At 45.7% G+C, this 12,926-nt stretch overlaps 1 protein-coding gene across 1 annotated transcript in view; it reads left to right on the top strand.

The window, feature by feature from the left end:
• The first annotated feature begins 1,689 nt into the window (after window positions 1-1,689).
• The window catches only part of LHFP (lipoma HMGIC fusion partner), a 141,694-nt gene continuing 130,457 nt past the window's right edge, over window positions 1,690-12,926 (top strand). Inside the window, exon 1 of the mRNA XM_009290166.2 lies at window positions 1,690-2,222. Coding sequence (XP_009288441.1) covers window positions 1,838-2,222 — 385 coding nt within the window. The 5' untranslated portion in view covers window positions 1,690-1,837. The remainder of the gene's footprint in view (window positions 2,223-12,926) is intronic.

The raw sequence follows: 12,926 nt of genomic DNA on the forward strand, positions 1-12,926 counted from the left end.
GATCTCTCCGCCGCCCCCTCCTCCCCCCGGAGGGGGGGGAGCGGGGTTTCGGGGCCGGAGGGGCGAGTCCCGGAGAGCGCCCCGGCTGTAGGCTGGCAGCCTCCGGAAAGGCAAAGCTGCTGCCCCGCCGGAGCCGGCGGGTTTGCACGGTCCTACCCCTGGAAGCCTCCATGTTGTCCCCGATTTCCAGCCGTACCTCCTCCCCCGATTCAGGGAATGATCTTCCCCAAGTGTCGTGACCCACTTTGCCTTAGACGTTTGGTGCCACGCCAAGACACAGGCAGATTCTTCTCCAAAGATGCCTCTAGAGGGATGGAGGCACCTTATGCTCCTCTCCCAAGTTTTTACCCCCAGGAGTTTGGTGTTTTGCAGGTTGAAAGGCATTTCTGCAGATGGGCTACGAGTAGATAGGTGCATACTTCTTGAGTAGCAGCACAGGCCTTTTTTAACATTATAGAAGAGACTTCTTTTTCTTAGTGTTTTAAAAGTAAACACAACTTTTGTGTGGTACACATGCTTAATTTCACTTACAGACTCTTTCTCTACATTCCCTCCTCGTGCTGAAGTAGTATTAATTTTATTGCCTGTACATGTATTGAATTCACTGATTGGTGTCTAATCATGCTTAGAAAAAAAAGCCCCTGTAAATAGCTATAGGAATTAATTTGGCAGCAACTGTGAAAAATGATCATAAATTTACAAATGCATTTGGAGTAACGATCCAGCGTGGATTTAACAAGAAATACACCCCCAACCTTTGGGAAGCAGCGTGTAGGTTTCTATGACAGTCAAACACACTTGGTCACACTGGTACTGAGCTTAGAGGCTGGGAGTTGTCCGAGAAGGATGCAGAGGGCTTAAGGTTCCTGGGTTTGAGCTGGGAAGAGGCAAAGAAGAGAAGGAGCTGGGCTGAGTGCAAGCAGGAATATTGAGACCCCTGTGTTTTAATCATGTGCTGCTTGAGGTTACGTGGGAGTGAATCCAAAAGATGTGGCAATGTCTTCACCTACCAGGAGCCCGCCTGGAGTTGGGGTTACTGGCACTGCTGGACATCAAGTGATGGCAGACATTGGCACAGGGATGCCAACAACTTAAGGGAGTGCTGGAAAAAATGTCACCTCGTAACACTTCTCTCGAGGGTGTGTTAATGCGATTTACCTCTGCCACAAGGGTCTGATCTTGAAAAGCCTTAGGCACTGTGAGCAGTTTTGCACTGAAGCTGCGGGGCCATGTATAATGTGAAGTACCTTCCCCAGGCATTGCAGGAGGAAGGCCCGACTAGCTAAGGATAAATGAGACCTCGCCTTTTTTCTCTATCGGTACGGGAAAGATCAAGACGTACGGTGGAGAAAAGTGAGTAGGCAAGTACATGGGGAGCCCCTGAAGGTGGCTGCAGAGCGTTCCTGGATGCGCACAGCAGCCTGTGCCGGCTGGGCTGCCTGCCACCACCATCCCACCGTCCCTGGCAGCCAGTATCGCTGACAGCGATTCTAGCAGCTGCTTGCAAGGATGGGACAGAAAAGTGAGATATCTTAATGAAAAGGAAGGAAAAACACTCCTGCAGGAAGGAAAAACACTCTGGCAGATAAACATTTTTTTTCTAATGTCAGTATTACTGAACTTGTATTTTTCTCCTTTTTTTGTGTGGTGCTATTTAATTAGGGACCTTTGACTTCATGATGGGAGGAAACATCCCCCCAGCTGTTAGGATCCGAGCTTCTCCCAGCGTGAGGATTTGTCAAGGCTGAGAGACTCCGGATTATCCATAAACCTCCTCTAAAATACACAGCTGCTTTTCTGTCTCCCCATTGCGAGGGGTCTTGGAGCAGATACAAAGATGGCCTCCAGCCTCACCTGTGCCGGCGTCGTCTGGGCCTTCCTCTCCTTCCTCTGTGCTGCCGCCTCCTGCGTGGGCTTCTTCATGCCCTACTGGCTCTTGGGGTCTCAGCTGGAGAAGTCGGTTTCCTTCGGCACTTTCCGGAGGTGTTCCTACCCGGTGCGGGACGAGAGCCGCCAGACGACCGTGATGGTGGAGCAGTGTGGCCGCTACGCCTCCTTTCAGGCCATCCCAAGCGCTGAGTGGAGGATCTGCACAGTGGTGACGGGCCTGGGCTGCGGGCTACTCCTTTTGGTGGCCCTGACGGCACTCATGGGCTGCTGCGTGTCCGAGCTCATCTCCAGGACCGTGGGCAGGGTGGCAGGAGGCATCCAGTTCCTGGGGGGTAAGTGCTCATGCAGGGAGGGGATGGAGACATCCAGGCTGTAGGTTTACATGTGTGGAGACTCCCCTGGTGCTTTGGGATGAGGAGGGGGTTAGTCAAACTTTCTGCTAGTGAGGAAGACCACTTGGCTCCCTCGACGGTTGAGCTGGTTGCCTGGATGCCTGAATGTGGCCGGAAGATGCAGCTGCCTGTGGTCACTCTCTTGCACTTAGTCCCTGCCCAGTCGTTGTGCAAGCTTTGTGAGTTGCATGGCAAGTTGATTTCTGTGGGCCAGTGTCTTTGCAGCATTTTTGTGGGCTGTCGTTTCCCACGTGGAAACGTGGAGCTCAGCCGGGATGGAGGTACCTGGAGAAATGTGGAGGCTGCAGAGCCCCATGGAGCATTGCTGTTTTGCAGAGGAGAGGCTGTCTTATGTGGGAACAATCTCTCTTCTTTCTCTTTCCTACCCCCATCACCAGCACAGCTCCCTCCACCTCTGCTGTTTGCAGCTGTGTGGATCTGGCAACAAGTCCGTGGCCCAGGTTTGAAGTGGGGATTATTTATCCCTGGTGGAGGTGGCCCACCATCACCCAGGAGGAGCCCCGCCGGGCTGTCTGACCCACGCTGCCTGCTGAGGGTGCTGCGGGTTTGTTGAGTCTATGGGCTAGACAGTGTGTGGGAGAATTTCCTCCCTTCCTTTTTTTATCTTGTAATTGTATGGAGTATTTGTAACTGTGGAGTATTTGAAGGGTATGAGACAGTAAACAGGATCCTCAAGTGTGTTTTTTATAGGACAGTTTTCCCAGTAAATCATCACTCTCTTGTCATCGGTGACATGCAGCTCAGTGGCACTCACTTTCACCTGGTGAAAGTGCTCCACCGCCTGCATGCGCTCACCCCCGTAAGGGGACGTGTTTCCCCGAGCTCTTGGTGCTGGGGCAGCACAGGTACCAGCATTTTGGGTGTCCTGCAGCGTCCCGTCCCAGCCAGGTGGCCTGGCTCATGCTGTGGAGGAGCAGGCTGCAGCGGGACCCCCATCTCTCTCCCTTCCAAACAGAAACTTGCCCTGCAATGACAGTCTGGATACATCCCGAGTCTGCAGCCCTAAGGAAGCACAAGACAAAAACCCGTCTACCGTCCAGCTCAGGGTGGACAACTGGGGCAAGGAAAGGGCCCCGTGCCAAGCTTCCAGCCAGGCGATGCCAGTGTAGCTCCCTCCCGGCCACGGGGAGCCCTGCCTCCAACTTTTTGAGTAGTTTCTGTACTTTAGAGAAAACCGACCCCGTCGCTTCACCCTTCCCTCAGCTTTGCGACCCACAGGCATTCCTGTGTTTTATATGTCTGACAATTTGAAAGTGCAGCAGCTGCTGGAGAGTTAACTGTGCTGGGAGCTGCGGCTTCTTGAAGCCTGCTCCATTATACAGTTCCAGCCGGGCAGTCAGGGGCTGGAGGGGATTTTCGGTTCGGTGACACTCTGCAAGCCCGCTTGGTCTGGCTATTTTCACTTAGAGCCATCACAGGCTTGTGCTTTAACCACCCCCCCTCTTTCCAACTGCTGGCTCAGTTCGTCTGGTTTTAATTTACGTTTGGCCCCTTTCTCGCAGCAGTGCTCCCTTGCCTGCCTGCGGAGTGGGGCCGGCCGTGCCTGTGTCTGCTTATAGCCACCCCAGCAAACATGGCAGCTCCAGCGGAGGGTGGCCGGCTGGGGGACATGGGAGGAACCCCGCACCCCTGGGAAGCTGGTGTGGGCTGAAGGTGTGCACCCTTCTCCAAGGCGGGATGGTGGCTCCTGTGGAAGGAGGTGAGAGGTCCCTTCAGACCACACTATGGCCACCCCTGGATCTTGTCCCGGCTGAGCAGGCAGCATCCCGTCCTGCCTGGAAGGGTGTGAGCAGGTAGTGCTTGTCCTTGGTAGGTAACAATTCAAAGAAATGTGAACTTGTGATATGAAATGAAAATTGCTAACAACTTTGCTTACAGTTCAGAAATTAGTTACACAGCATGTCTAATTTTCCCCTCTACTGGCTTTTATGGTTGTCTCGCATTTCACTCAGCACTGCTGGAAGTGTATAAGAAATGAACAAGGTGAGAACCCGTCATTTCTTAATGTGCTTAAAAAGTAACTGTGGGGACACGAGGGAGGGGCCAGGTGGTGAAAGCCAGTGATTTGGATGAACTGAAGGGACATATTAGGGTAAAGATCAGATCCTTACATCCTTAGTCAGATCCTTAGCTGCTATAAATCAGTATAGCTTCATTGTTTAAATGACATGACTACATTTATTCAGATGTCTAACTTAGGCACTAAAATTATTAGGTCGTTTTATGTCAAGGTAGCGCGAGCTGTTCACTTTATTTACTAAGCGGGAATGCCAGCTCTTTGTTACCTGTACTACAGTTGTAGGTTTAGTTATATACCACGATGAGCGCTTTGAATATGGCTCAGTGGCAGTATGGTGATTGTCATTTTAATTGGCCTCCACTTGGGGATCTAACTAAATAAAACCCTCAAGAATATTTCTTTTGATTGGGGAAGAGAACCCCATCCTATCTTTATATGAAGAAAAAGCCTGGGGAAATAAGCAGCCCACTGAGTGATGCTGTTAATTCTTCCTCATGTTAGGGCGAGGAGGTGGCTAGGCGGTTTCACTTTCTGTTTCTTTTCGTCTGAGTCACGTGCACTGACACCCTGCTGTGGCTCCAGCTCCAGTGGCGGAGGATGAGTGCTGGAATAAACCGTATTTCTCTGGAGGTTAGAAACCAGCATAAAGGCATGCTCAGTGTAGCTAGTTTACGGCTTTAGCGGTGTTCCATCAGTCTAGGATCCAGGTAATTTTCTCAACTTGATTTAAAAACACGGACTTGATGAGGAACTAAGCCAATTGACAACAGAGTATTATGGGAGGCCCAGGAGTGGGTGAGATGTACAAGCCCCTGAAGCTGTGGTGAGCCAAAGCACGAAGGTTGCTAAAACTAACTTACTCCAAGACTGGAAGCATTTTTACTGCTGTGAAGAGATGGCAGAGAGGTTTGCTTACCAGAGGTGGTAAGCAAACAGCCTGATCCTCTTCTTCTAGCAGTGCGAAGGAGGGGTACTCCAAGTAGGTCAGTGGAATAACACCTGTATAAAAGTAGTGCAGCTTGTAAATGGTGCCAAGGTTTTACAGCTGGGATTTCCCCAAGTTGTATGTGGCAACTCAGGGGAGTGAATTATTAATGAGTGCTTATACCATAAATCTGCTCTTCTCATAAAAATTGAATGGCAGAACCTGCAGATCCATGCAGAGTCAGAGGGGTCTTTAGATATGGGTTGATCTTACGTACTTAGTCTATATTTGCTGTTTCAGATAATCCTGGCTACAGAGCATACATGTATTTTAAGATGACTCTGGGATGATACACTGAGTTTCTGTTCCTATTAGGATGATTGCATCATAGACTTTTCCTCCCATTTGCAGTTATGGGAATGCTTCCTTTCCCATGCATGATTACGTGACAGCTCTGTAGCCATTACAGCAATTGCTTAGATGAAAAACAATGCTATTTTTAGCTTTTTCTAAGGAAATTTGGTAGTGGGTGACAAGAAGTAGCCAACACCCCAAGGCCAGCCATTTCTGCAGTGGTCTGCAGTCCATGGCCGGCAAGCTGCTGCTGGGGTGTCTCAGAACACGCTTCACGAACATTTCTGTTGGATTGCTTCAAAGAACTGACAACTGAGGTGAAAGTTATGCTGTCTGTAACCTCTTGAGGGCACAGTTATGTAGATGGATACAGTCTTCACTAGTAACAGTTAAGTGCAGTGTTTCCAGCTGGTTTCCTTTGAATGTTTGGAAGACCAAGGCATCTATAATGTAGCTAGAACAGATTGCAAGGATGTATCTTTGACCATAACTATTGAGGGCATGACAGCAGGAAGTGAAGTTTAACAAATCTATGGCAAATTGGAGTCTGTAATTATTGATTTTCTTTTCATTGTGCCGTGGCAAGTCAATTCCACTTAAATAGGGAGACTAGAAATTTGCAGGTAGGTAGCTCAGATATGACATACTAATTTGGTGAATAGTTTCACTCTCTGAATGCAAAGCAATGATTTTCAGAACATAGCAATAATTTTAAGAACATAATGAACTTAAAGGTTAGCCAGTTTTACGAGAGGCAGTGGATCAAAAGACACAAGTATTGCAAGGATGGTCAATTTAAAGAGTTTTATGCTGGCAAGGTGAAGCTTTTCATTAAAATGGTCACTGCACAGGAATTATAGATGAAATCTGCACTAGCTCAGAACTCCCTTTGGCTGTGTAGGACAGCTAAGCCAAGCTCAGAGGGGTACGAGTCCGAGGGAACAGAGCATGAAACAACCTGCTGACTTAGACACCTCTCTGAACCTGACATTTTGGCCCTGATTCGGAGTGGCATGTTAGAAGTCATCCCTCTCCATGATTACGGCGTAGCCATGTGGTTTGTGCTGTTATCTTTAGTACTGATCACTCATTGTTTGTAGTCAAGTAAAGCACAAGTTTTGCTGCTTCCTTCAGTAAATGAGCAAAGTTTTCAGCATTGCCTTCTCTTCCTCTCCTCATTTCTCTATCTTGTTTCCCTTGTGTCTCATGGGAGTGCTGAAACTCCTGAAACTACGGTCTTTGAATTGCTGGTTAGAAAATCTGGAGAGCTCTTGAACTGGAGAGAGGAGTGATGAAAGGAGCGTTTGATTATTTGAGAAAAAGGGGACACACATCCTAACAACTTCTGATTTCATCTCAGAAAAAAAAATGTGGCCTTCTGGAAAAAGGTCTCAAGACCACACAAAATTGCTGCAAAATCCTTTGCCCTGTGTCCCATGCCAATAGTGGCCATTCTAGTTACCATCACCTGTAGGCTGCTCAGGACAAGTGTTTGCTGGGTGCCGAGGGCAGAAGAATGAAGAGTGCTCCATCAAGATGAGGAGAACATTGACTGTGGGGTGATGGCTCTGTGTTGTCTGTGAGGAAATCTTAGAGAAAGCCTTTGAGATTTTTGGCTGGAGTTTTTAAAGAGACAGACCCAAAGGAGATATGCAAGTTCTTAGTGTATTAATGGCTGAATCTGACTTTGCATGTGAGACCATCGAGGTCTAAAATGTAGGGGGCAGAGAAGGGAAGAGCACTAAGTCATAGCACTGTGGGACCATGTAGAGAAGCTGTCCCTTAAAGGAAATGCTTGGGGGAACAGTTAAAGAAGTAAGAGGAGTCTCTTGGGAGAGATGTAATCACCTGTACTGCTCAGGACAAGTGTTTGCTGGGTGCCGAGGGCAGAAGAATGAAGAGTGCTCCATCAAGATGAGGAGAACATTGACTGTGGGGTGATGGCTCTGTGTTGTCTGTGAGGAAATCTTAGAGAAAGCCTTTGAGATTTTTGGCTGGAGTTTTTAAAGAGACAGACCCAAAGGAGATATGCAAGTTCTTAGTGTATTAATGGCTGAATCTGACTTTGCATGTGAGACCATCGAGGTCTAAAATGTAGGGGGCAGAGAAGGGAAGAGCACTAAGTCATAGCACTGTGGGACCATGTAGAGAAGCTGTCCCTTAAAGGAAATGCTTGGGGGAACAGTTAAAGAAGTAAGAGGAGTCTCTTGGGAGAGATGTAGTCACTGAACCTAAATCATGTTTCAAGAAATGTGGCTGGCAGTCAAAGACAATGTGTGGGTCAAGGAGAACGAAGGCAGTCTTGGTTCTGAGACTGGCTAAGAAAAAGTCATTAGGGGCTTTGGTGAGGGTAGTTCCAGTTAACTACAGGGACTAGAAACTCCTGGGAAAGGTTTGTGTGGAGCTGGAAGAAAAAAACTGCAGGCAGTGGCCAGTAACTGTTATTTTGTCTGACAGCTGAAGTGAGACTCTCTGCTTTCTGCCTGGAAGACTAAGGTCAGGACCATTTTCTGCCTATAAGGAGAAAATGTAATCGAGAAGAGCCTTGCTGTGGACAGGGAAGATCTGAGGTGGTCAAGAAACTTGCAGGAAGGAAACATTTACCTCAGACTCTTCTGCAGTTCTCCCAAGCCTATCTCATCCATTTCCCCCATCTTTATACATTCTTCCCAATTCCTCCTGAAATTTGTACCTGAAAAAACCCAGGCATAAAACCATGCAAAAATAGCCTTTTAGTTCTTTCATCCTCTTTAGCCTAAACTATTTTTCAAAAGGGCAACTTTTGGGGGGATACGAGGGAGGTGTATCTGCTTCTGTCCAACCAAACATTCTTTTTCACCCGCAAGTTAACTACTCAGGGCTGTTTTGCCACATCTTCCTGTCTTTCCTCTTGTCTGATGCAAAGCTTCAGTGACTTTGCTGTGCTCATGTAGAGATGTGACAAGGCGATCCTCATCATAGACAAAGACAAGCTGCAGGCTAGGTATTAATCCAGTGTATATATCTACATATACAAAGGCATTGCAAGAGGGGCATATGAAAGGAATAGATACACCACCAGGAGGTAACAGAGGAAGAGCAAACAAGGAACATGGCACTGTTAAATGTTGCTAGTGAGTGATTACATGTCATGTCATAGGCTCATAGATTCAGCAATAATAAGGTCAGCAGAGAACACTGTGACTATTTAGTCTGAGGTCTGCAGTAGCATGGGTCATTGGACAGCCTTCATATAATTTTGGTTTGAACAAGAGTATAGCTCTGAGAAAAAAACTTCTAGTCTGAATTTAATTAACTTCGAGAAAAGCAGGATCTTCATAAGTTGTTCCAGTGGTGGCTTATTCTGACTGCTTTTCTTCCAGATCATTAATGCAAATTTTAAAAATGTAGCACCAAGGATTTATCATTGCAAAATTACATTTTCCTGAGGATCATTATATTTTGGGTTTTTTTAAGATCCAACAGTTAGCTTGCCTTTAATCCATTTAAGCTGTGCTATGTTGTGGTTTCTTTACCAGAACAACCTGTATAGAAGCAGCTTCATATCTGGTATGTTTCACACCATTTATCTCTCCAGTTTTCTATAGGCGTCCACCAAAAGATTAAGTTCAGTGTATAGTTTTGCAGCTTCATCCCTTTTCGACTTGACTTTGACTTGCTAAACTGCATCCTGTGACTGCTAGTGCTGATGCTCAGTATCTGCTTCCCAGCACTACAAGGTGCCTTCACATACTGTGATGCAGCACAGAGTCAAATTCTTGGATTTAGGTTTGGAGTCCAGATGAGTAAGGCAGGAAAGTGCTATTGTTTGGGAAGACGTTCAGAACAAGGGAATTTAGACAGTGATGTTATCTTTAAACAGATTTTCTAGCATATGTTTTACTGAAGATTAGCCAGCTCGCTCTCTGCTGTATTCAGACAGGAGTTAAAATATAGGACAAATTCAGGACTGAAGCTGAACTGGTGCAATACATGTTCTCTGTCACTCTCGGTTTATAAACGACATTACTTAGATTCCTACTCTCTTAATGAGATGAAGCTTGTGTTGCTTGAATCTTTCCTCTATGCATGGGCCGCCAAATCTGACTGGAGGGGAATCACAGTTAGTAGGTACTTATCTGAAATAGGTAAGAAAAATGTACAGACTTAAATTCTGTATGCTCTTAAGGGAGGATCCCGTTTCCCATGACTGCCTTCACCTTGCTCGCAGAAGTGCCCGCTGCAGCTCTGCGAAAGGCTGCTGCCCCGACAGATCTAACAGCACAGCTTTTTGTGTGATTGTACCCTAAGGAGTCCCGCCGAAGGAGACCTGAGTTAGCAAAGATTTGCTATTTAAGCTAACACCAACCATTTTAACGAAGCAGGTTAGCGAGGAAGAATCAGTAGTAAACATTGCTGGTCATAAAGTGCAGCATCAGCTCTGAGGAGGCCATCCCTGCCAGCAAGGTCACGAGCAGCACAGAGCAAGCAGGGAGCTGTAATGCCGTTGGAATAGTGGAGATGCAACTTGAAGAAGACAAATGATGCAGAGAGTAGCCTTCATGCTTAGCTGTCTGGTTTTTTCTTTCGGTCCTCAACCACTTGAGATATCTTGACTCTTCTGGTGTTTCAAAATCTTACTAACAAAGCAGCAGGGCCCTTACGGGCTGCAAATTTTTGTGTGTCCTTTGAAGTCAGTGACACTTAGTACAAATGACATCAATATTTCTATTCTAGAGGTAAGATTATTTGATTGCAACATTAGCCTAAATTGGGTGTGGTTCCGAGGCTGAGTTTCTTCTTGAAAAGCTACCAGAGTGAACTAGCTTGTTTATATGGAATTGTGCTTCAAAACACACATTCGGTTTTGTTTTTTTCATTTATATTTACTCCTAATATAAATTATAGCTAAATACAGGGGAAAAAAAAAACATTCAGAGTTTCAGCCTGGAGCAAATACTGCAAGTTAAATTTTAGGTGCCTTGGAAGCACATTTAAAATGGAATTGCTTATGTATTAGAAAAAATAAAAGATGCTGCTAAAGTATTGGGAAGAATCTCTTTACTTCTCTTTGTTTTCCTATTGATGTTGAATATAAAAGTGATGTTTTGAATATTGCTGCAGCTGTGTTGGGTTTAAGCAGAATTTTGTATTAAGAACAGAATTTTTGATCTAAAGAAGTCCCGAAGTGCTGTTTTATTTATCTGTAGAGTGAAGTTCAGGCTTCATGCTTTTTTTTCCTCTCTTTTATTAGAAAGGAACAATGATGCTCAGCACTTCTGTGATGCTTTTCATTTCAAAAGGCTTTGCTTGCATAACCTAATGAAACTTCAGAAAACGTGAGGCAGGGGAGCAAATAATCTATTTTGCTGGTATAGAGTCAAAGTAAATTCAGAGTTACTTCACTTCAGATCCTCTGCATTTGTGTTGATTAGAGCAGAATCTGGATTGGAGTTAGCAATTTTGTTTCTGCATTGAAAGATCTGGCTTGTTTGGCTTCCTGAGCTCCATGAGATATTTGAATATCACTGGGAACTTCATTTAGGCATTGAAATGTTTCAATGTTTTCCAGTGCCGATGAGGTCATATGCCCTACAGGCAGGACAGGATTGTTCCCAATGGTGTATTTTTTCCAGGATTTTGTCCAGTCTGGTGTTAAATGTCTATGTAATGTGTTTTTTTTCTCACTTCTCTCAGGAAACTCAGCTTACTAGGCATTCCACTTGGAATTTTTTCACGCTATTCAACCTGCATTTTCCTTTCCTTGCTGATATCCTTCTACTTCTCCAATACACATTTTACCTTCTAATTTCTCTAATTGGGCTTTATAAAATACAATAAGACAGTTTTCAATCTCCTTCATCATTTCAGTGAAGTCAGGCGTAGAACTTGAGGGCAGCCAGGATATTGTTTCCATGCAGTGAGCAGTTAGGAAGGAGCATGGTGTAATTAAGAAACACGGGATATATTTGTACGACCAAAACTCCACCCACAGCCGCATGCTTTGTGGTGGCCATCATGTTGGCTGGCTCCCTGCTCAAGGACTTCCTTTGGCTCTGTGGAATACCTTTGTTGACTTCAGCAATGTTAAGCTTTTTATGTTACCCAAGTGCAAGGTCCTAAGTGGCATTCAGACCATGTAGAGATGGCCTTAAGTCACAGAGGACCAGCATTTGACTGATCCCTTCTAGTGGCTGTCCTGTGTCTTCTCAGGCATGAAAAATTGGGCATGGTCAATGCACCCTGACAATGCTGGTGATAAGGCTGATTCACTAGGCTTGATTAGATCTCATTTACATTGTTTGTTCCACTGTCAGTCCCCTGATGTCACAGGTGGCATTCAGACCATGTAGAGATGGCCTTAAGTCACAGAGGACCAAGAAGGACATCCTCTCCTTGGTCTTGGGATGACTTTGCCACCACGAGACATCACAGGTCAGAGGGGCAATATTGCATTTGACAGATCCCTTCTAGTGGCTGTCCTGTGTCTTCTCAGGCATGAAAAATTGGGCATGGTCAATGCACCCTGACAATGCTGGTGATAAGGCTGATTCACTAGGCTTGATTAGATCTCATTTACATTGTTTGTTCCACTGTCAGTCCCCTGATGTCACAGGTACATCTGAGAACAAAGGCAGACTTTTTTTTCCCTCCAGACTGGCTTTTCCTTAGAGCCTGACCTGCTGAAATCAACAGCAATATTCCTCCATGGGACCCAGGGGAGGGCAGGATCTGGAGCTCAGCGCTGTTGCTACTCATTGAGGCTAGTGGGATTTGGAGGAGGTTGCTGCTGTGTAGCAGTGCAGAGACCTTCACGGGATGCCAGATCCTACCTAATTCCCTGGGTACAGAATATTAATTGCACCAAGACTAATGCCTTAGAACAAAACTGTTTCTTGAGGGGGTTGCTGTACCGTGAGCTGAGTCCAGGTTTTCCTGCATAAGCCTGATAAACCCCAGTCTTTCTTGAGAACTGACTATTTTTTATTCATTTGCAGGTAAAATTCTTTACTGGGCTAACAGATTTTTAAGTAAGCTTGGCAGTAGTTTGTAGCAATATAAGGAAAGTGTTAATGAAAGAAATCCTAAACAATTACCTATTACAAATCATTGTTATTTTTACCTTGTAACACGATCCAAAAGGCTCCAGAGAGAATGAAGCAGAAGATGTGGTGTTCTGATAGACACCATATCATTTCTGTAGTAATGTAAAGATTTGACCCTGTCCTTTGCAATCTGACAGTTCAGTTGTCTTGCATTGTCTCCTAATAAAGATGCCTTTGTAATATAAAGTGGTATTGTTGATTGGAGAAGAATGGTTTTCTAATAAATGTGAAGGGATATG

This window comes from Aptenodytes forsteri, unplaced genomic scaffold (genome assembly GCF_000699145.1).
Source record: "Aptenodytes forsteri isolate BGI_AS27 unplaced genomic scaffold, ASM69914v1 Scaffold155, whole genome shotgun sequence".
Classification (NCBI taxonomy): Eukaryota; Metazoa; Chordata; class Aves; order Sphenisciformes; family Spheniscidae; genus Aptenodytes; species Aptenodytes forsteri.